General features: G+C 41.5%; 1 protein-coding gene, 1 long non-coding RNA gene and 2 other non-coding genes across 9 annotated transcripts in view; all 4 read left to right on the plus strand.

Moving 5' to 3' along the window:
• Positions 1 to 1,693: 1,693 nt before the first annotated feature.
• On the plus strand, positions 1,694 to 7,503 carry LOC128139354 (uncharacterized). 2 transcript variants are annotated; one of them, XR_008234340.1, is made up of 6 exons: positions 1,694 to 1,768; positions 3,699 to 3,754; positions 4,566 to 4,639; positions 5,216 to 5,298; positions 6,548 to 6,577; positions 7,487 to 7,503. It is a non-coding gene; the product is annotated as an uncharacterized LOC128139354 (long non-coding RNA). The 2 variants fall into 2 exon arrangements; XR_008234341.1 differs by lacking the exon at positions 7,487 to 7,503 and having other exon boundaries at positions 6,439 to 6,552.
• On the plus strand, positions 5,454 to 5,521 carry LOC128140263 (small nucleolar RNA SNORD50). Its single transcript, XR_008234677.1, has one exon. It is a non-coding gene; the product is annotated as a small nucleolar RNA SNORD50 (small nucleolar RNA).
• Positions 7,504 to 8,079: 576 nt separating the features above from the next.
• LOC128140262 (small nucleolar RNA SNORD50) lies at positions 8,080 to 8,150 on the plus strand. Its single transcript, XR_008234676.1, has one exon. It is a non-coding gene; the product is annotated as a small nucleolar RNA SNORD50 (small nucleolar RNA).
• Positions 8,151 to 10,094: 1,944 nt separating this feature from the next.
• The window catches only part of SYNCRIP (synaptotagmin binding cytoplasmic RNA interacting protein), a 41,915-nt gene continuing 31,985 nt past the window's right edge, over positions 10,095 to 20,024 (plus strand). For 3 of the 5 annotated variants that reach the window (XM_052781581.1, XM_052781582.1, XM_052781580.1), the window contains exon 1: positions 10,095 to 10,230. In XM_052781581.1, the coding sequence (XP_052637541.1) occupies positions 10,195 to 10,230 (36 nt within the window). In that variant the 5' untranslated portion in view covers positions 10,095 to 10,194. The remainder of the gene's footprint in view (positions 10,231 to 20,024) is intronic. The other 2 variants (XM_052781584.1, XM_052781583.1) reach the window with 2 other exon arrangements.

Raw genomic sequence — 20,024 nt, forward strand, 5'->3', positions numbered from 1 at the left:
AGCAGCTCAAACAAGTGCACGTAGGAGGCTCTGAGAAAAAGGCACCATGTAGACCTTTTTCCTTGTGCCTCTACAGCAGAAAAGGTGGCGGGCTGGCTGCAGCTTGCACTCTGCCATTTGGGTCACTCTGCTTGCAGTCAAGAGGAAGATTTCAGACAGGTAAAATGGGACGTGGAAGACGAAAAGCAGAGAGGAAATGAGTGTCGTCTCCTGCTGTGAGCTGCAGAAGAAAACATGTTTAAAATTCGTCGACTATTTCGTTTTTTCCTGGTAGTATTAATCTCAGTAATTTTAAGAATTGCCAGGTATTTTAGCACTTTACAACTCACTTTTCTAGACTTATCTGTTCCCAACAGTTAGAGCCTTCTATTGAGAGTCCATCTTGTGGACTATTTTTTTTTGTAGTATTCTTACAACTTGTGAAAACACCAAAAAATTTTTTGAGCTTTTCTTCATCCTTCCTTGTTTTTCCTGGTTTCCTCAACTAAGTTGATTGATATACTAAACCTCTCAATAAATGGGCAGACAAAAAAGTTAGACTATTTATAAACAATTAGTGAGAACTTCCATAGATATTGTGAGAATTTAGGATGTGGTTTCACATCAGTTAAAATGTCATCTAGGCTGTAGCGGTCCTGCCATCCCCACTGTAGCCCAGATACCTGCTCCCACTTCTTTCACTAGCACTGCCACAGCAGTACGGGAGGTCAATTCAACTGGAGACTAAGCTGCTTTCTGACTGAGGTGCAACTTCCAGTGGCTAAAGCTGTGCCGGGACTGGGGGAGCCCACTCTTGGGTTGACTGTGGAATAGCATCCTTAGTCTTTCTAGAGTAAAAAACTGCAGAAAGCTTTCTTTTTTTTGTCTGTTGTGGGTAAGAGGAGATTTTTCAGCCCCGATGACCTGTAATGTTATACAGGGATAAAGCATTGCGTGCTACTTCCAAAAAGGGAAAGGGTGTGCGTGTGGTTGAGGTTTCAGAAACATCTAATTAGAGAGGAAGGAAAGTTGAAACATTCAGGCATCGCTATGGAAGGTTAACCAGTTGGGGCCCTGGGGAACAGTAACAGAAGATATAAGAAGCAAGTACTCAACGGACAACATTTTTTTCTGAGTTTTGTAAGCTGTATCAGGTTCCCGCCTTCACTTGCTAGCTCTGCGTTAGACGCACAAACCCTGTAATGCAAAATGCACAAAGCACCGGGACCGTAAGCCGGACTCGAGCGCTCATTCCTTCTCTCCCCTCAGGGGACCCCCTCCCGTCTGTTCCCCTCCGGCCCCCTGCTCCTGCCGGCTCGGAAGGGCGGGCAGCCGAGTCCGCAGCAGCCCCCCCCGCCCCCCCGCCACTGGGTTGCGGAAGGCCTGCGGCGCAGGCCCCGGCCTGAGGAGTCCCGGGTAAGGCGGGCCCGGCCCCGGGGCGGCTTCAGCCACGGCCGCTCAGGAGGCGCGGGGCCAGTCGCTGCCGCCAGGGCAGCGCTGCCGGGGCCCCTCAGCGGGCCGCAGCCGGACTCTGCGGACAACACGTCAGCGGCCGCGAGCCCGCCAACGGCTCCGCCACCCGGGGAGGGCCGGGCACCGGGCACGGGGCACCGCCCGCGCGCGCGCCGGACGAGAAAGGCGCGGCCCCGCGCGAGGCCCGCGGCGGCCCCGCCCCTCGGCGCGCGGGGAGAGGGGCGGGGCCAGCCTCGTTCCCACCCCGCAGCGTACCTATAAAGCTGGCGAGCGCCCCCTCGCCCTCTCTTTTCCTGGGGAACCTCCGCGCCGGCGGGTAAGGCGGCGGCGGCTGCTGGGGCCGTGGTCGCGGTCGAGGCCGCTCCCCGAGCGGGGCTGGAGGGGCGCCCGCGCTGCTTCGCTTTCTGCTTGGCTACTGGGGAGGCTCGCCCGCGGCGCTGCTCGCGTAGGGCTTGGGGCTGGCGGGTGAGGCTCGCACCTCGGAGCCGCGGGCGGGGCGGGCACGGCCAAGCGCAAGTCAGCCGCGGGGCCGCAGCCGCCGTGTACGCCGCCCCGCTGCAGCCCCGGCGGGGGGGGGGGGGGGGCGGACTACACATCCCGGCAGGCCTCGCGGCTCCGCGGCGGGAGCGCGGCGCGGCCGAGTTCTGCCGCCGGAAGCGGTGTCCCGCGGCGCGGTGCACTCTGGGATGGGTAGTTCGGCGGCGGCTGGCGCGTGCGGCAGGGTACCATTTTGCCCTGGCGCGGGCGGCGCCCGGCGAGGCGCTGCCTGGCCTGCGCCATTTTGATGGGTAGCCGGCCCGGCCGGAGGGACGCGGCGGGGACACGGGCCGTGTCGGGTACCTTCGGGGGCTGGTGAAACGAATGCTGCCCGCCAGTGACGCCAGCTCTTAATTGCTGAGGCTGGGAGCAGCCCCTTGCCAGGGCGATGCAGCCTTCTGCTTCGCTCGGTCCTCGTTTGAATTAGTGCTTGGAACGCTGGCGCGTGCTGGTGAATGAAGTCGATCACGACTAAACATCGCGATGAGAACGAGGGGATTTGGTGAGAGGTTAGGGCGCCTTGAATAAGGTGGAGTTGCCTTGTTCGTTTGACACAGGGCTGGTGCACACATTCGTGTTGCCTGCGTGTGTTTCCGAGGGCTCGGCCATCGGCATCATGGAATTGTCCGACCGCAGAAGACTTTTAAAAATACAGTTGCTGTAAAATCAGCATATCGTGCCAAAAAAAACCCACCGCAGTCTTTGCTTGCTTTTTTTAATGTGAATCATGAAATTACTTTAAAGTTTTTAACTATTGAAGTTGCCTTTTCTTTTTTCGCTAGGCAATGAGACAGCAGAATAAAGAGAGGTTTATTTTAAGGAATGATATAACACACAAAAAAACAGCTTCATGTGGACTTAAGATGCCTTTTTTCCCCTTTTGCGATGCTAGTGTCATTGAGCCGTAGTACTTCTGAGAGAATGGGCAATACAGTAAAAAAAATATAGCTAGGATTCTAGGCTCTTATCTGCAAGTAAAGCTTAGGAGGTGTTTGCATTCACGTAGGAGGTTGTCGGGTGCATTCATTCCGTGTTGTATTAGCTTGTCTAATGATAGCCTGAGTCACATGTTAAGACTACTGAACAGTAAAATTTTTGAATCTTTAGAAGCCATTAGTAACCCCTGGTTATTGGGTGTAATAAGCAAGCTTAACTCAAGATTTTCCGTAGCTTAAAATGTTGTTGTGATCTGAAACAAAACATTTATAAGTTATCTTTAATGGATTGCTACATTTATTTGATCTATTTAAGTATTGTATATGACAAAACATACTTTGTCATGTGTTTCTTTGGCTGGTTGAGTTGGTAGATTTAAATACTTGCTATGTGGTGAAAACTGAATTCTCTAAACCAATTGAAATCAGTGCTTATACTTAAAAGGACTGAAACCTTGAGATAATGAATTTTCATTAAAAATCCTTTGGACTGAAGTTTAATAGTACATGCAGTTATTTGTAGAAATTTGTTTTTAATATGGGATTTCAAGTGGATGTAACTCGTAACTCCTTTGTTACTTAAAAATGGCTGCATGTCTTGCTGCTTTCTAAGAGGCCTCCTGCAAACTTAAGACTTGGGTATGTAACATATTATTGCTTCTGAGACTCGAGAGACTGTTTATGATTATTGTCTCATAATGTGTGTGACTTAGTGGCCCGGTAATAAGAATCTGCTGATTTCAAATATTAAGCTTGTTTACTCTTTGTTTTTAGGTATGATGGAGAGGAGGTTTTCAGTGGTGTCCAATACATTGTACAGAAGCATTAAGGTAATGGCTGGAATTTTTAATTTTGTTGCTCTAGAAGTGGCACTATATCTCTGTTGTTGATCAAGATAATAAATGCTTCCATTTCTTACTTGGTTTTCCTATTTTTGTCTGTCAAAAGTATGGAATGTGTTAAGTGCCAGAGATTTGTCATCTTTGTATGGCTACTGAGTGGGATAAAAAATAAGAACAAGCTACAGTATATTGCTTTTTCATAGTTGCCATCAAACTGAGTAATTATTTGATGATTTTTTTGTGTGTGCTCTTCACTGAGTTAAGGTCAGTTATTCTTAGTTTCATTTCTTTTGCGGTGGCATTTAAATAAGCATGAAGACCCATGTGATAAATCACTTGGTTAACTTGTGCTATAAATTAAACCGATTTCAGAGATGGTGTGAGTTAGCTGTCTGGCCTCGGGTGTGTGTTGGAGTTAATGTCAATCTACATACATGACCGTCTTCGAATGTAACTATTGAGGTAATGGTCCTGCAAACTATGGACAGATAGTATTGCATTGTGAATAAATGCATGGCCACTCATAAATATTTTTGAAACAGAAGCATGAATGTCTTGGTTCTTCAGACATTGTAACAGTTGCAAAACGGTCCAAAACCAATTCAGGGTAATTTTTTTTCTAGTGCATACAAAATTTCAACTTGTCAAGTATTGAAGACTGTTCTAGACCAATATTGAAATGTTGTATGACAAAGTGAATTTTTATGTTTCTGACATAGTAACACGAGAGATGATGCTAGACCACAGCAAGAGGCATTTTGTACTTTTAAAGATAATTTTTCTTTAATTTCAATTTTAGCCCTTCATGGAAGCGCCATCAGAAGTAGAAGAATACTTGGTACACACAAGTGGATTTTCCTGAAAGCTGTGTATGTTTTGAATGATCAGTAGGGATAATTTAATATAAATAAATGGATTAGCAAAATATATGTATGGTCAAATTAGTGTGACCTTAGTTTTAAAATTGAAGTATCATTGTATTTCAGGCATGTTTGACATGGTCTAGAACTGTGTAGGCTGGGGAGTTGGTGAATAGTTTATTTGGGTTACTGTTGGAGGAGCTGGTAAAATATGCCTATCTGAAGTGTTCACCCTAAATCTGACAAAAATTACCTCAAGATGGCTTTTAATTGTGAATTTGCACTGTGTTGGGAGATTGGTATAAGAAGGTGTTTAGGTGAAGAAAACAAAGGGGACATCTAGAGACTTGTTAATATAAACAGGCACATGTGGTTCCAGTTCTTTAAAGAGTATAGTTGATATTATCACCTTTTGGAAATGCTAAGAAATAACTTCAGGATCTGTAGTCAGTTTAATTTTACTCAAATGCTTACAACCAGTGGGTGGGAGGAAGGGGGATCCATGAGAGTAAAACTTGGTTGTTCTGAATGGGTTGTGCTATATTACACATGAACATGTTGTAATTGATTATTTTACTCAAATTTCTAGAATGGCCTGAACAGTTTCTAACAATGGGAATGTCAGGTGTCCTGGTGAAAGATTTCCTGGAAGCTGTAGTACAACAGATAGAGGTAATATTTATTGATTAAGCAGCTGAAATTTTTTGTTAATTGTAATGTATTCCCTTTTCAGTACATCTGCACATGAAAGACAATAAAGCTTATTTTGTGGAATATATGAGTGCATGAATTGTGCTACAGTTCCCAGTCACTGATACTTAAGCGGTGATTCATGATGAAACTGCCAAACCTGATATGTTGATGAGAAACTTCATATGGATCTGGCTACTGAGATGAAACCACTTAATTCTTTCAGAAGTCACTTAGTCTTTCAGTCATTATCCCAGTTGGTGTTAATTTCATTGCTGTCCCTGTGTACAGGCTAGATGCCACCATGTTCCAGGTTGTGAATAAGAATGTTGGTGCATTATTTAAACTCTCCTCAGGTCCATGTTGACATGGGTATGTGCTGTTACAAAAGCTAGCATCTTTAAAGAGCAGAGAGAGAGGGAAGTGCTAGATGCCTATATTTGAGGTATCCTGCCTTATAGTGGGTAAATAACAAACATTAGCCAGGTATTAAAAGTGCCCTGCTAAGGAAGTGTTGCTGGTGTTTGAAAGCTAGTGATGACATTTGCACTTTGACCCTCTTAGGATAGTTGACTTAGGGCTCACTCAGATGTGAGCATTTAGGAAAAGTTATGTTAATGATTAAAGGTGGAATTTGATGGTGAAGTGCGATGAATTCTAATTATATTAAAGCTGTTTCAGCTCCAGAGCTAAACTAATTCAGAAGGGCTAGTATAACATTATACTTGCAGCAGGCAAAAAGCATGCTTGTGAACACTTAATGTGCATTGAGAGTATTGGTAGTGGTTTCTCCCAAGAACTTCATTCTTACCCAGGTACCTGAATCTAATCTTTTCCAATGAAATTCACTTTAATTGCACTGGTTCTTGAGTATCTGCAGGTTGTTTTTAGTTAGGAAGTTAAAATCTAAAATGTGAGGACAAGTTCTAACTTTCCTGTTGTACTACAACATCTATAATTTTATTCCATTCCTTATTAATGAAAGGTACCTTTAAATAACTTGCTAACTACCAGGAGTTTCTTTTGAACAACAGGCTTTGTCCCACTATGTGAAGTTCAAATGTGTGAGTGAAACTTCCTGTGCAGCAGTGCTACCTATAAAATGCTGTATTGTTTAGACAGGCAATATTACAAGTAGGAAGTGGAGTGACTTACATGGTTGATGTAAAGAAAGGTTGGAAGTAACAAGCCTTGCTAGTGTAACTAACCAGTGCATTTTATGTCTCTGCAGAGATGCTTGAGTGCTGCTTCTCAGTTGAAGGTATGAATTCCAATAAATGTTATGATTAATTTAAAAGCTTGATGTGGGAGTGATGCTTAAAACCATTGGTATGTCTGATGAATGAAGCACCTATCCCAAACCTGACAGATTGCTTGATGAAAAACACATGTGAATCTGACTTTAGACTACTCTAACACCAGAACACGTGATATGTTTGAAGATGATAGGCTTCATGGCCTGTACATACCTTGAAACTCAGCAAAATTGGTTTAAATAACTAATGATAATTTTTAAATGCCTGCTTTAAAAAATTGCATTGTTGTTAACCCCATTTATAAGCAGGAGGTGACATGTAAACTGTTGTATTACAAATGGCATATCTGAAGTGGAGTGGGGTTTGTGTGTATCTGCATAATGGAAAACGGGGTGAAACATTCAGTGATCTATCTTGGCCTTTTTTTGAATTTGCAGTTTTAGTTTAGAGGTAGTCTCAATTTTCCTGTTGCTTGCGGGAGAGTTGTATGTAGAAAAATGTGGTCTGGATGTAGTTTCTTATTTAATGCTTGCTTGTTGGTGGATTTTAGCTTCTGGAGTTTTTAATGTTTTGATAGAAGGTGAGAACCAGGTGTTAGCTAATTTTCAAAAATTATCTTTTTGATTCTCATAGGAGAGGGGGAATTATACTTGATTGGTTAGTTGCCTGTCATAGTTCATAGCCAAGTTGAGCTATAGCTGGGCAAGAGAAGCAAAACAAATTTTACTGTGGCATGACTACACTTCTAAGTTAAGTTTCACAGAAACTGTGGAGTAATGGTACTAATCCAACACATGTTTGATAATGCAGTTTGGTCTGTATGAGAGACTAAATAGATGGCAAGTTGTATTTTGAGTGATGGAAGAAAATTTTTCTGAACTAATAAATGTCTTTTTTTTTTTTTTTTTACACAGGAAAATGGTCAAAACTGTAGGAATAAGTACTTTTAACTTATTCAGGTATGCAACTGAAAAGCTAAACATATTCTCACCTTAAGTCTAAAGGAGCTCTGTGGTTATAGTTCATATCCCTTTGGCTAGTTTGAGTCAGCTGTTCTGGCTGTGCTCCCTCCCAGCTTCTTGTGCACCTCCTCACTGGCAGACCATGGGAAACTGAAAAGTCCTAGACTTGGGATAAGTGCTACTTAACAACAGCCTAAAACATCAGTGGGTTATCAATATTATTCTCACACTAAATCCAAAACACACTGTACCAGCTACTAGGAAGAAAATTAACTCTATCCCAGTTGAAACCAGGACAGCATATAGTAACTAATTCTGTACATAGTTGGAATTTAAGAACTTGTTCCCCAAGGCCCAATGTGTGCTGATAGCTGTGCCTAACCTTGGTTAGCTTTCAAACCTACATGCAGTTTTAAATAATTGTACATTATTATTGAAATACGTCAAAGGACTAGAGAATGTTTAATTTTTTTTATTGCAGTCAGAAACCCTATAGAAAAACCATACATTTCCTATTAAATTTGTTTTCTGTATTGCTTTTGTCTCATCTGTGATGATCCTATCCCGAACCTGAATTCTTTGCTGAAAAACCTAATACGGATCCGGAATCTGAGATGAGACAAAAAGATTTGATTTAAACTTTCTGAAAAGTGTTATAATGTCTATGGGGTTGTAGGTTTTTTTACAGAAACAGTAACACCTTAATGTATAAAGTGTTGTGCGCTTACTTGCAAATTGAAATTTTTCCCTCAAATGAACCATTTTACTTAGACCTTGTTCTCTTTTTCCAGTGATGAGTTGGAACGCTTTGTCAGTGCTGCCAGACAAATGTGGATGATCTGTAACTGGAAGGATGTGTAACACCTGAAGAGTTTTTGTGGCTTGGAGTGGGATGCTGTGCTTTTAAAAGCCTGCTAAGGCAGCTGCTGCAGTTTTGTTGAGCGGATACTGTTTTCAGAAACTGCATGTGAACCAAAATCACTGTCTCTGTGTATTTAAAATAGACCTTTTCCCAAAACACTGAGCTGCCCTCTGTAGGAAGGGTAGCAGCAATGTTAGGGAAATGAGTGTTGAGCTTCAATACATGGAAAAACCCCTGAGAGTATTTGCCATTTTAAAATGTCATAAGGGTATATAGACTTGCTGATACTGAACATCTGTAATAACTCAAAACAACAGAACTCACAGGTAGGCCCTGTAAAGATGGGGAGAAAGCAAAATGGGTACACAAATTCAAACCAATGAGTCAGCTTTTTGAGGGTGGTGTCATCCAGGAGATGGGAGGAAGTAGATGAGGTTGTGGTGGTACAGAAGCATAAACGTGAAGCACTTGTAAGAAAGAAATTCAAGTGTCATGAGGGAAGTCATGGTTACAGAAAAGGCAAGGTCTAAAGCTTGCATTGCTGTCTGTATCTAGCGATGGGGGAGAGGAACTGGGCTTTTGTGGACTGCCACTTCAGCATGAAAAGACCAGTACCACAACAGTGGAACTGCCCTTTGAGGTGTACGCTGGCAATGTTACCTGCTTGCTGTGAGGGGAAAGAGGTCAGTAGTGGGAGACAGGAGTGCACACGTTGGAACTTGTGCTTTGAGCATTCACTTGAAAACTAATGGTCCTGTATCGTAGTAACAGTGTATTTGCTGTATTCAGCAAATTGACACTTCCACAGAGGAATGAAGGATCATAAATTGGTCACCAATTAAGTTGGATTTTAAAGACAAATCATTATGTACATAAGCTGCAGTCTGCTTTAAAGCATGACTCTCAAACCTAATTGTCAGGAATGGTTTATGAAGGAAGAAACAGAATGGCATGATACCTAAATATTGATAGAGCTGCAGTTACAGAATCATTCCAAAATGCACCAAAATACAGAAAAAATACCCTGTAGTCTTCAGCCAAAAATGACAGCATTGGATGCCAGCAGCTCTCTTCCTTTGGAGAGTTGGAGGAATTCCTATAGTTCATGGAATGTGCCTATCTCTAAATGACAAATTCCATGAAAAGCCCAATTTTCTGTCCAAGCAGTATCATGAAGTGCAGAACACTACTAGTAGCAGCTCCTAAAGCATTGGGAATGTCAAAAAAAAGTGTCCATCTGACTACTAAAATGTACACTAAAGGAGCTGACCGAACTCCAGGAGTGTATTGGCTCACTGAGCATCTCCTATGCTTTGGTTATTGTTAATAAGCAGTAACCAGCTACTTTGGCTAAAGGCTGCTCCTTTTCAGCAAGCAGCTTTGTAAATCAGTCTAGTGGATGTATCAAAATCTGCAGAAATTTACTATGGAACAGCTTTCCTTTCATTGCTTTCAATGATTTATTATTTCTGTTAACAAATGTTACTGAGAAGGGTAAGTATTTCCATGTGCCATGTTTTGTACATGTTCTTTCTTGAATAAAGATGAGGATGTGAAAAACCTAGCTGTTGCACATGAGGTCTGTAGTTGCACCACAGTGTTCCTTGACAGCTTGTACTTTCGAAGAGGCAATGTGACCTTGTTGCACTAACTGGTACAGTACATACTGGACATGTGATATTCCACATTGTGCTCGAGTGACTCCTGGACAACAAACTTTATTAGTGATTATGCACTTCAGAAGTGGGAAGGGACCAGTTTCCATCTTTTGCCCACTGCAGTTCCATGAAAAGCCTGGATGCTGCTGAAAGCATCTAGTGAAGCTGCTTGGATGGTAAGTCAGGAAGTTGCCAGTCCTAGCTAGGTCAGCCTCCTGGAGGAAAAAAGATGTTGAAGACCAGAGAAATAAGCAATACAGCAGTGATACTTGGTAAGTACTTTGTTAGATGCTCTAAAAGAATCTGTATATGACTTGCATTACAGGGCCAGAAGAGTGTGGCATGCGTTTTGGAGTGTAAAGGTACCGTCTTTTTATCCTTTGGGCTGACACTAACAGGAAATATGGAAGCTTTTAAGGAGGTACTGCTATGTCCAGTAAAATTGATGAGAATGAGTTCACCTTGTGAGTTCTGGGATCAAAGACTAGTGATAGAGTTTCAGGATTGTGGGTGGCACTTCAGGGACCCAAAGTACTTCACATCAATGTTCTGTATGTTATAAAACATTCCTTGGCCATGGTCTCTGATCTAGGATTGACGGTATTAGATGGATAAAGGGTGCCAGAGAATGTAATCGTGCCTATCAGGTGGTTGAGGCCTGTTGGCAGGAGCAGTGTTTAATCACGAGAAAGGTACCTCTCACTTGGCATAGAAAAAGGTAGATGTGGCCAGTGATATGGCATATTGGCTATTTAGCTGGATACCTTTCTGTATGAATGCTCCTCTGCTTTAGGGCTGCAGAAGGTGAAAAAAGTGTATTAATGTAGAAAGTGATGTTCACAAAAATGAACAAACATTTTAACCATGACACTCTACAGGTTTTGGAATATAGAACTAGTGAAAATTATGTAGGGAGATCATTTTTGTAACTAATTTTAAGATGGAAAGAGTAATACTTCTAATGGCTTTTTTGCTTGGTGGGTGGGGGATGACATGTTTGCAAACCACTTGTGGATTTAGTTCTTCTGGTATGTTTTTTGAGTCTGGTAAGATGTTTTATACAAGTGATTGAGAGAAGGAGATGTAGTTGTGAAGAGTTACTGCATCACACATTTGGAACACATGGCATGAGATTTCTCTGTGCAAAAGTACTTTATTAAACATCACTTTTAGAAAATAGCTTGCTAGATTTAAAGCTTTGACTTCAGACTGTGCAGTAAACAGCATGAAAGCATTTTGCTTTTTTGTGCTTTAAATAGTCTGGTGAAATCTTGCACTAACCATCATTAGTGTTGAACTTAGAAGTGTCACATGGCTGTTGGGCTGTGGTCCAGGAAATCAATGGTTAGACAAACTTTATTCTGGAATATTGCCATGTATCAGTCTTAGTAGCTGGGCAAAAAAAGCAGAGCCTTTTTTGAGTTGAATGAGTGGCAGGCTTACAAGCAAGAGGAGTACCTTGCTGCCACAACAAAGATAGAAGAGTTAGCTTTGCATAAATGCTTTACTACCATTTAAGTAATGAGGTCCCTGTTAAGGTGGGAGGTTTTGTCTGTTGCTGAAGAACTTGTCTTGCCGGTGGAGGCTGTAGATCTGTAAACAGAGTTGCAAGTGAGCGAAACTAAGCTAGCAGTGGTTATCTCTCCACAGCACCCCCACTGCTATGTGAATGCGTTTGCTGGTGTGAAGCCTGCTTGAAGCAACAGATCCTGGTGAACAGAAATTGCAGTGTAAGCTGCACTGTCAAGCTACCAGCCTGCAGAGAAGTGTGCTGCCTTGGCTGCAGCTGTATTGTGTGCCAGCTTCAGTGGGGTTGCTGCCTTCTGGTGTAGGCAAGCTCTTAATTGTATAAACTTGCCATATAAAGTTTGGGTATGAATTTTACTGATTAAAAATGGGCATTGAAATTAAGTAACAGTTGGTAAAGAGAGGGACTCCTTAAGACAGTCAGACATGGACACAGCAGAGTGAGCAAAGTGTTAGACTTTGCCCAAGGAAAGGTATTCTCTATATTGGAGAGTATTTAACCCTGACTTTGGGTCTGTAGTTTTTCTGCACGCCCCCTCTCACAGTTCAGAGGACAAAGTTTTGAGTTATAATCTGGAGTATGAATGAATTTAATGTATAAATGGTAATTTCAGGTGAGTAGAGTATAGATGGAGGCCTTTGTATGCTATATAAATACATGTATGTGTCCAATGATTTATATTTGCTGTACTTTGTTACTAGAACTGGTATTACAAGCATTTTTGCTTGTCTGCCCTTGTCTGTTTTCCCTTGGAGGATATAAACTGGAAAAGTAATATTAAAATGATGAATTCCACTTTCTTTCAAACATCGTGGCTTTTTAGTTGACAGTCCAGTTGAGTTATCGGGGCTATGAAGACAGTACTTCTCTGCCATTGTTTCAAACTTCCTGCAGGCTCTGGAGGACAAAGTGGTGTTTGATGCTCAGAAGAATGGCTGTATTGAGTGGGACAAAGTCTGCCTTGCTCAGTATTCTGTCTGAGGATGACCAGTATAAGGAACCGGAGAAGTATAGAGAGCCTTTCCAGCAGTTTGCTTGGGAATTTCCTGAGGAGATTTTAATTTGTATTTGAATGTTATGTGGGCTGTAAAATACATGAAGTAGTGCATATTTTAGTAACTGCAGAGACAGGGAGATTGGGAAGGGGCTAAAGTAAAAGATTTTTTTTTTTTCCTCTTTGAAGCCAATGGCATTTTCAACTCACATTAATGAAAACCGTGGTAAGGTAAATGGAGTCCAGTTAAGGCCCTAGTGCTAGGCCAGCTTTACTGTTTGAGCTGTGTTGGAGGTGAAAATCTGAAATACTGATGGGTACTCTTACCTTGAGTACCCCTGAGCTACACTTCAGCCTTCTCACCAGACCAATGACAAGGAAAAAAATGGTGGTTATTGAAGTTCTCAGTAACTGAAGGAATGTTGTCCCAGCAGTGATGGTACTAGCTTTATGGTTGCAGGTGAAGAATGATTAAAATCTGTCCTAAAATAAAGTCCAGTCATTGTTTTATATATGTGGAAGGAAGCTAGGAAGAGATGGAACAGCCTAAATAGGAAATGCTTAGACTTTATTTTGAAACTGGTAAGTTGATTGAAAAATAAAGGTTGTATTTTTAAATCATCTTAAGATCATTGAAGAGGAAGAATACACAGCTACCATTAAATGGGTGTACTTCATCTTACTTTGACAAAATAGGAAATAATTTGCCCTAGCCTTAGTTGTTTTTTTCAGTCAGAATAAGGGATGTTGCAGATAGTAGAGACCTGAAAGAAACATTTGAGACTTAAACTCTTTAAGTGTGTTAGCTCTGTCTAGTAGTTAGGTCATTTTCTGCAGCAGAAAATAAAGCAAATTGCTTCACTATCTTAGTTTAATTTCTTGCACTCCATTAGAAAAGTGCAATATTGAAACACAGTGAGTGGCAGTTCTTAATGTCATTTGGACTTCACAAGTTAAACAGTTCAGAATATAATTATTCATTCCCCAGTGTATCTTAGAGTAAACATTTGCTGAAAGTAGTTGGATTATGTAGTTTCCGATAATTTTATTAAGCTACCTATTTGCTGTTGCAAGCAAAAAAAGAGAGGCTTGGTTTGTGGGAATTAATGCTCCCCCCTCTTCCTGTTTTACAGATTATAAACCACATAATATAAAATAAGTTTAACGGCAGGAACAGGAGTTATCTTCAGAACATCTTAAAATAGTATTTTATAATAAATGGTATCACAGTGCTGAGAATGTTTGCCCCCCAAAAAACTTTGGGGGGGAGGGGGGAAACAGTGGGGTTTTGAAAACATGTTTTTGAAGTATGGTTACAGTTGCCAGAATTGGCTTGTCTTCATTTACCTGTACTTGAACTTAAGTTCTGTTGCTTTTAGCTTACAAATATAAAGAAAGATGGCTTGCCAGGAGTTCCACAGATTTGGAGAGAGACCTCACTTGTTCTTGTAAGGATCTGAAATTATCAAGAACTGAAGACCACCAGTGCTACTGCCTGATAAGATGGCAGGAGGAGAAACATCCTTTCAGATGTTCCTGCCCTATTTCTGAGGGTATGCCTCTTAACACTTAAACCTCTTAGGGTTGTCTGAATGTGGCAGCCTATGGTGCCTATGACTTGCCATAGGGAGAGAAGATAGTCCTGTAAGAAAAGGGTATTCATTGCATACAAGACTAGGGTATCTGGATATTAGACTCTTTAAGTGCGAATTGAATCTTAGACTATTGGAGGAGTAAATAGTCAAATACTTACTAAATGAAATATCTTCCACCAAAGGAGTCAAAAAGTAGGTGTTCAGAATAAAGATTTTTCTGCTCAAAATCCATACTGCTATATCTTCTGCTGTGACACGAGCCTAACTTCCTACCCTGAGAAGTGAAATGCTCTGTAGTGCTCCCAGCCTCTGGCCTCAGGGCAGCAGTTCAGAGGCTGTTGACATACTGTGGGGTGATGTCATACTTTGGCCCTTTTGATTTCAAGTTTTAAGTTCTAACATGGTTATGAGGAAGGTCTTGTGAGCAATATGTCATTAGTGAGCTGTGATGTAAGGACCATTTTCTTCCCGATTGCTATTACCTGACTGCACTAACTTTCAAAGGAAAAAGCCACTTAGCTTCTGTTTTGGGTTGAAGTTTAACAGTGACCAGTATGGTTGCCTATAATGATACTGTGTTGTATCCTCACCTACCTGTAAGAAAAGAAAATGCTCTACCAAGGAGAGGTATTCTGTAATTCTGAGGTAGTGCTCCTGGAGGTGTTTTGCCTCTTGGGCTTACCTGCCGCTTTTCCCTAAAGGCTAGTTTGGGCTTCCTAGTTGTGATTCCACTGAAGTGTGACCAGGAAATCTTAAAAGTATTTTTGATTCTCAACTAGGAAAATGCTTTTAAATTGATAAAAGGAGTATGCATATTTGTTCTTTCACTGAAATTATAATTTCTATAGAAAGAGCAGATCATCTGTGGAAGCTTGGACTATCTCCCAGCATGAGTTTTCTTACTCTGGGCCAACGTTGAGACCTTGGCATCCAAAACTATTGTGTAGTCCTCAGCTCTGTTCTGATCTCCTAAAGATCCTATTCATCTTCTTCGGTACTAGTCCTGTTTTGCTTTCCCCAGAAGAGTTATGCATTAAACATCCCAAGAGCCAAGACAAAAATACAAAATTACAAAAGACTACATACACATTCAGTATTAATCCCAGAAGGGCTGTAAGAGCAATAGTATATGAAACTTCAGTGAAGGGAAGAAAAAAAGGTCTCTGGGAAATTTTTCTCTGTCTGGGACTCAAGGATATAATAATGAAATTCAAATACCTGTTGAGTTGTAAAAACAAGACCAGTTCCTGTAATTGATATGGTTTGATAGCTGTCATTTGCTCTTCAGAAATTGGGGACAGAGCCTGCAAATAAGAGTCACTGATTAGCTAAATTGCAAATCTGTCAGGAATGTCAGCTAGTTGGGCTTCAGCTTGTTTCAGATGTGGAAGGGAAATACCTTCTTCCCCACTTCTGTGTTGATACTGGGTGCTCTGTGCTGGAAAGTTCCAGGCAATAAAGCAGAAGTTAGAGAAAGGTGGAAGGTGAGTGTTATTTTATGTGAAGATCTTTCCTACTCACAGTTAACACAACAGGGCTAAAAATCAACTGTACTTCTTTGTATAGTATTCTCAGAAGAACCATAACCATTTTTCTTGTTCAGAAAGATCTCGATTCTGCAGAAATAGGCTCTGTTGAACTTGCTCTTCTCTCCTTGACTATTTTGAAGGCTGGCACAGAAATGAACTTTGGTGAAGATGATAGCCTTTTCTATAGCAGCAGCAAAAAGAAGTATCAGCAGAATTGGCATCCAGCCCTGGAAGCAAACATTCTGAGCTTCTGCTAGAGTGTCCAACAGAAGTATGATGAAGAGGTTTTAAAAAATTCCTGGCCTGTCTTCATTTCATATACAGTCTAATCCTACCTCAGAAATTTGGTGATTAAGATAAATAATATAGAAAATGTTCTGTTGTGTGCCAAGCTACAGAAAGTTATCCATGAGATATTTGCTTTCCGTAGTTGGCTGAGACAGTCTCCCCTTTTACTGGGATTTAACCTTAATATGAATTTAGCAGTCTTTGCTGGGGAGCATAGACTGATTGCTTGCTATGTAATCTGACTAGAAATTGAGGAGTCAGAAAAAGCCTGAGAGGAAATGCTAATGTGTTATCAGCAGTATTACCTGAGGGTGGAAGAATCCATCTGTGTTGCTTCCACTGAGCTATAGAAAGCAGGTGAACTGCTAAGCTGAGAATCTCATGTTTGTTTTGAAAGGTATTTGAATCAAATGTGCATAGCTTACAAAAGTTTCTACCTTAATAGCCCTCCTTTCTCATTTCTGGTTCTAATTTTTTTCCAGTGTGTGCTTAGACTGGAGGAGTTCCTAACATTTTCAGACTAAAAGATTCTTCTGCATGTTGCTTACCACTTCTTTTGGCCACAGCAGATCTCTATCAATACTGTTGATCTGAAATTGGTTAACAGTTTTCATGCATCAAATTTACTAACCAGGACTGATCTTTTAATAGAAGTTTAAAGTGGTTAAGAATAAAAGGGCACAAAATTACAAACACTTACTTTTTAGTATACATGAGAAGATCTCTTGAGTAAGAATTTTTTTTCTTTGTAATTTTTCTTGGGAGGGACATAAGCTATTGTTGTGGACATGGCAGTAGAATCTAAAAGCACCTGAACTGGAAGGCTATGAAAGAATTTAGAAATTCCTGCAGCTAACTGTCATCAGTGATTTTAATAAATTTTTTATGGACATGCTCAGATATCTGTATTGATCCTGGTGGAACTAAGAATTGCTGTATTGGCAGTAAAAATGTATATTCTCACACAGTTGCATTGACTCTCCTTACTGCTCTATACATGCCTCCATACATGCCTCCAAACATTGCTATCCATGGTACATGACTCCAGTTGGAGAACACAAGAGCTGCTAGAAGTGTTTTGGTTAATTTGAATGTGGCATCAATAAACAAGTTCACAGGTTTATCAGCCATGTATTTAACTAGTCATAAACTGAAAAAAGATTTTTTTTAAAAATTGACCCTGATAGATTTAAGTTTTCAAAATGAAACTTCCCTGTAATTGTTCTTACTTGCTGCTACTTTTAAGATCTAAACTTTAAAAAAGAAAAACCAACCCTGTATATTTTTAAAAGGATCAAAGAGACAGTTCTAAGTTTATTTTCTGAAGGCAGATTGAAAGCATAATGTTCTTCATATGTCCCCTGTAGATCACAGAATAGCAATTTATTTTTTTCTGGTGCCCAGTTGCTAGGTAAAATTAAAACTTTCCTTCCCTAGAGAACTAAATTATTGCTTCTAGCAGCATAATGCAGCTGTATTAGTTGTGATGTATTAAATTACAAATTTGTTCAGGTTTGAGAACAGGTTATGTTGCCTGCGTTGCCTTGTGTAAAACAATGAAGAGATACCTGGTTACTGCTACACAAGCTGGAACGGGTAAACTTACACACATGTGCTGAAGCTCTGTGTTAGCTTAAGATCTAATTCTAGTATCTCTCAAGGCCCATATAAAAGTATAGAGTAGATCTTCCAAAAGAAGACTCTTGAAAAGCAGCAAGCACAGCCTGAGGTACTGATAGTAATAGTTCTTCATCCTTGTGCTCTAGTCTGGAGTTTGTGCTGTAAATGAGAAGTCCCTTAGTGTGGCATACTCCAGGCACCTTTTAAAAAAAAAAAACAAAAACAATGACAAAATGAAAAAAGCAGTCATATGCAAAAGGTTGTATTGTCTGCTCTTGGGATCTGCAGAAATGCTGCATTTATGTACTCACTTCTGCTGTGTACCTGGCAAGGGTTGTAAAAAGGGGCAGGAGGGAAGATTGTTCTGTTCATACAAGGACCTTGAAGACACAAGGTTATTTCAGTTTACCCATGCTTGAAAGGATTTTTAGGTTGTTTGCTTACATGTGAAGTAGTCTGGAATACTTACCTTGGAAGCTCTGTGTTGCAACTGCTGCATCAGGCACTTTCCCTCCTGACTAATCAGCAATGTCATTACTAGTCAACTAAATAGGCCTGTGACATGAGCCCAATCACTGGCAACTGATCATCCACGCTGTTAAGGGTTAATACAGTCTTTGACAGCTGATGCCTGGGCCAGCTAGCACTGTCTTGTGTGTAATATTTGGGCATGGTTTAGAGGTTAAGGTGGATGAGAGCTTAGCTATGGCAATGCGAGCTGTGCTGTCCACGTTTGCCTTATGGCTGAAGAACAGCCCATGACCTGTCCCATCTACCTGCGTGGCAGTGGCTGCTGTGTCTGCAGTGTGCTGTGCTCTCCTGGGAAAGATGCCCAGACCTGGGGGAGAATATTCCGTAACCTAATGACATGCTGTCTGCCTTTGGAGATGGGCTTAATGCACAAAGTAACTCATGTGGGGTTACATGATCCCAAGGGTCCTTTTGTTCCACCCTTCAGTTGACTTTTGTAAGTGTGCCAAGTACTGGAATCCTGATGGCTGCTAGTCAGGACAGGGAGATGCTTGGGGACTGCTGTACAGGGATGTAAGGGCAGGGCTGGATGGGTACCTGGAGCAAAGGAAGATCTAAATAGAGCAGTCAGTTCTGCATTGACACTTTCACTTGTGGCTCTACTTGCTGAGTTGCAGCTTCAGCACTTGGCTCCCTTGCACTGCGCAAGTGGACAGGATAGCACTACTGTCCTGAGATGACTTTGGGATGTTTTGAAGATGGATACCAATGAGGAACGCTCTCCGCTGTTCTTGCATGTGTCCTTCTCGCAAGGCAGAATGCACTAGGATGTGGAGGAATCTTCCTCCAGCCCCTCCACGCTAATTCGATGAAAACTTTGGAGGGGGACAATGACTTGTCACTTCTTTGCTGAATATATTGTCTCCTCTTTCCATGGAGCTTTGCCAGGTGCTGACCTAATGGTAACACTCCTCTGTGTAAGAGCTTTAAAGCATCAGATGCTAAGGGGAACGGGACAGAAAAGGCAGTAGTAGTTCTGTCCTAACTCTTGCTTTTGTACCCACAGCAATAGTAAGGCAGGTTTTTTGGTTTGGGGGTTTTTTTTTTGTTTTTTTTTTTTTTTTCAGATTGGGAAGCCTCTTCCTGTAGTTCCCTCACCCTTGATAAGCTTGTGAACTATTTGTATAGGAAGCCTGTGTTTCATAGGTCTGTAGTGGGATGAGGAATATGTGATTAGAGGGAATCTGGAGGAGGAACAACATTTGCACATATACTTCTGTAGGAAGTGGGAAGGGTTTGGGATGAAAGGAACAGATCGGTGATTGCATGTTCTGCTTGCTGCAATGACAGGGTATTTGTACCATCAGACCGAAGAGTTAAGACCAACATTCAATCTCCAGTAGTGGGTATTAGCTAAGGGAAAAATGCAAAGGTAGGGCAAGAATAGATATGATAGTACTTTCTGGTATGCGCCTCCAACCTATGCTAATTTTTGCCGCAGACTTTAAATTGGGGTGATATCTCTGCATTTAATAAATTTAGATGGGAGTTTCTTCCATTGATTAGGCTAGTTACTTTTGGGGTTTATGGAAATACCTACAGCTTCATGTGACAATGAATTCCCCAGCATGGTTGCATGTGTGTAAAAGTAGCTCCTTTTTGCTTTGCTGTCAGTTTGAGTTGGCGTCTCCTCGTTCTCCCGTTGGAAGAAAGAATGAACAGTTATCCTCTGTTTTCTCCATGCCACTTCTGACTTTGTACGCCAGTATTATGTTCCCTCATTTGTCTCTTGTCCGTGTCGGAGGTGTAGGTTCTGAAGAACTCCTAACACTGCTTTTTTTGCCAGTAAGCATAGGGCATTTATAGTTCTTCGTTACAAGGCTGGGCACCTGGATTCTGAGTGATAACAGTCAGTGTGGGATGGCTTTGAGTTGGCATTTCCACA

Source organism: Harpia harpyja, chromosome 3, assembly GCF_026419915.1.
Source record: "Harpia harpyja isolate bHarHar1 chromosome 3, bHarHar1 primary haplotype, whole genome shotgun sequence".
NCBI classification, from domain to species: domain Eukaryota; kingdom Metazoa; phylum Chordata; class Aves; order Accipitriformes; family Accipitridae; genus Harpia; species Harpia harpyja.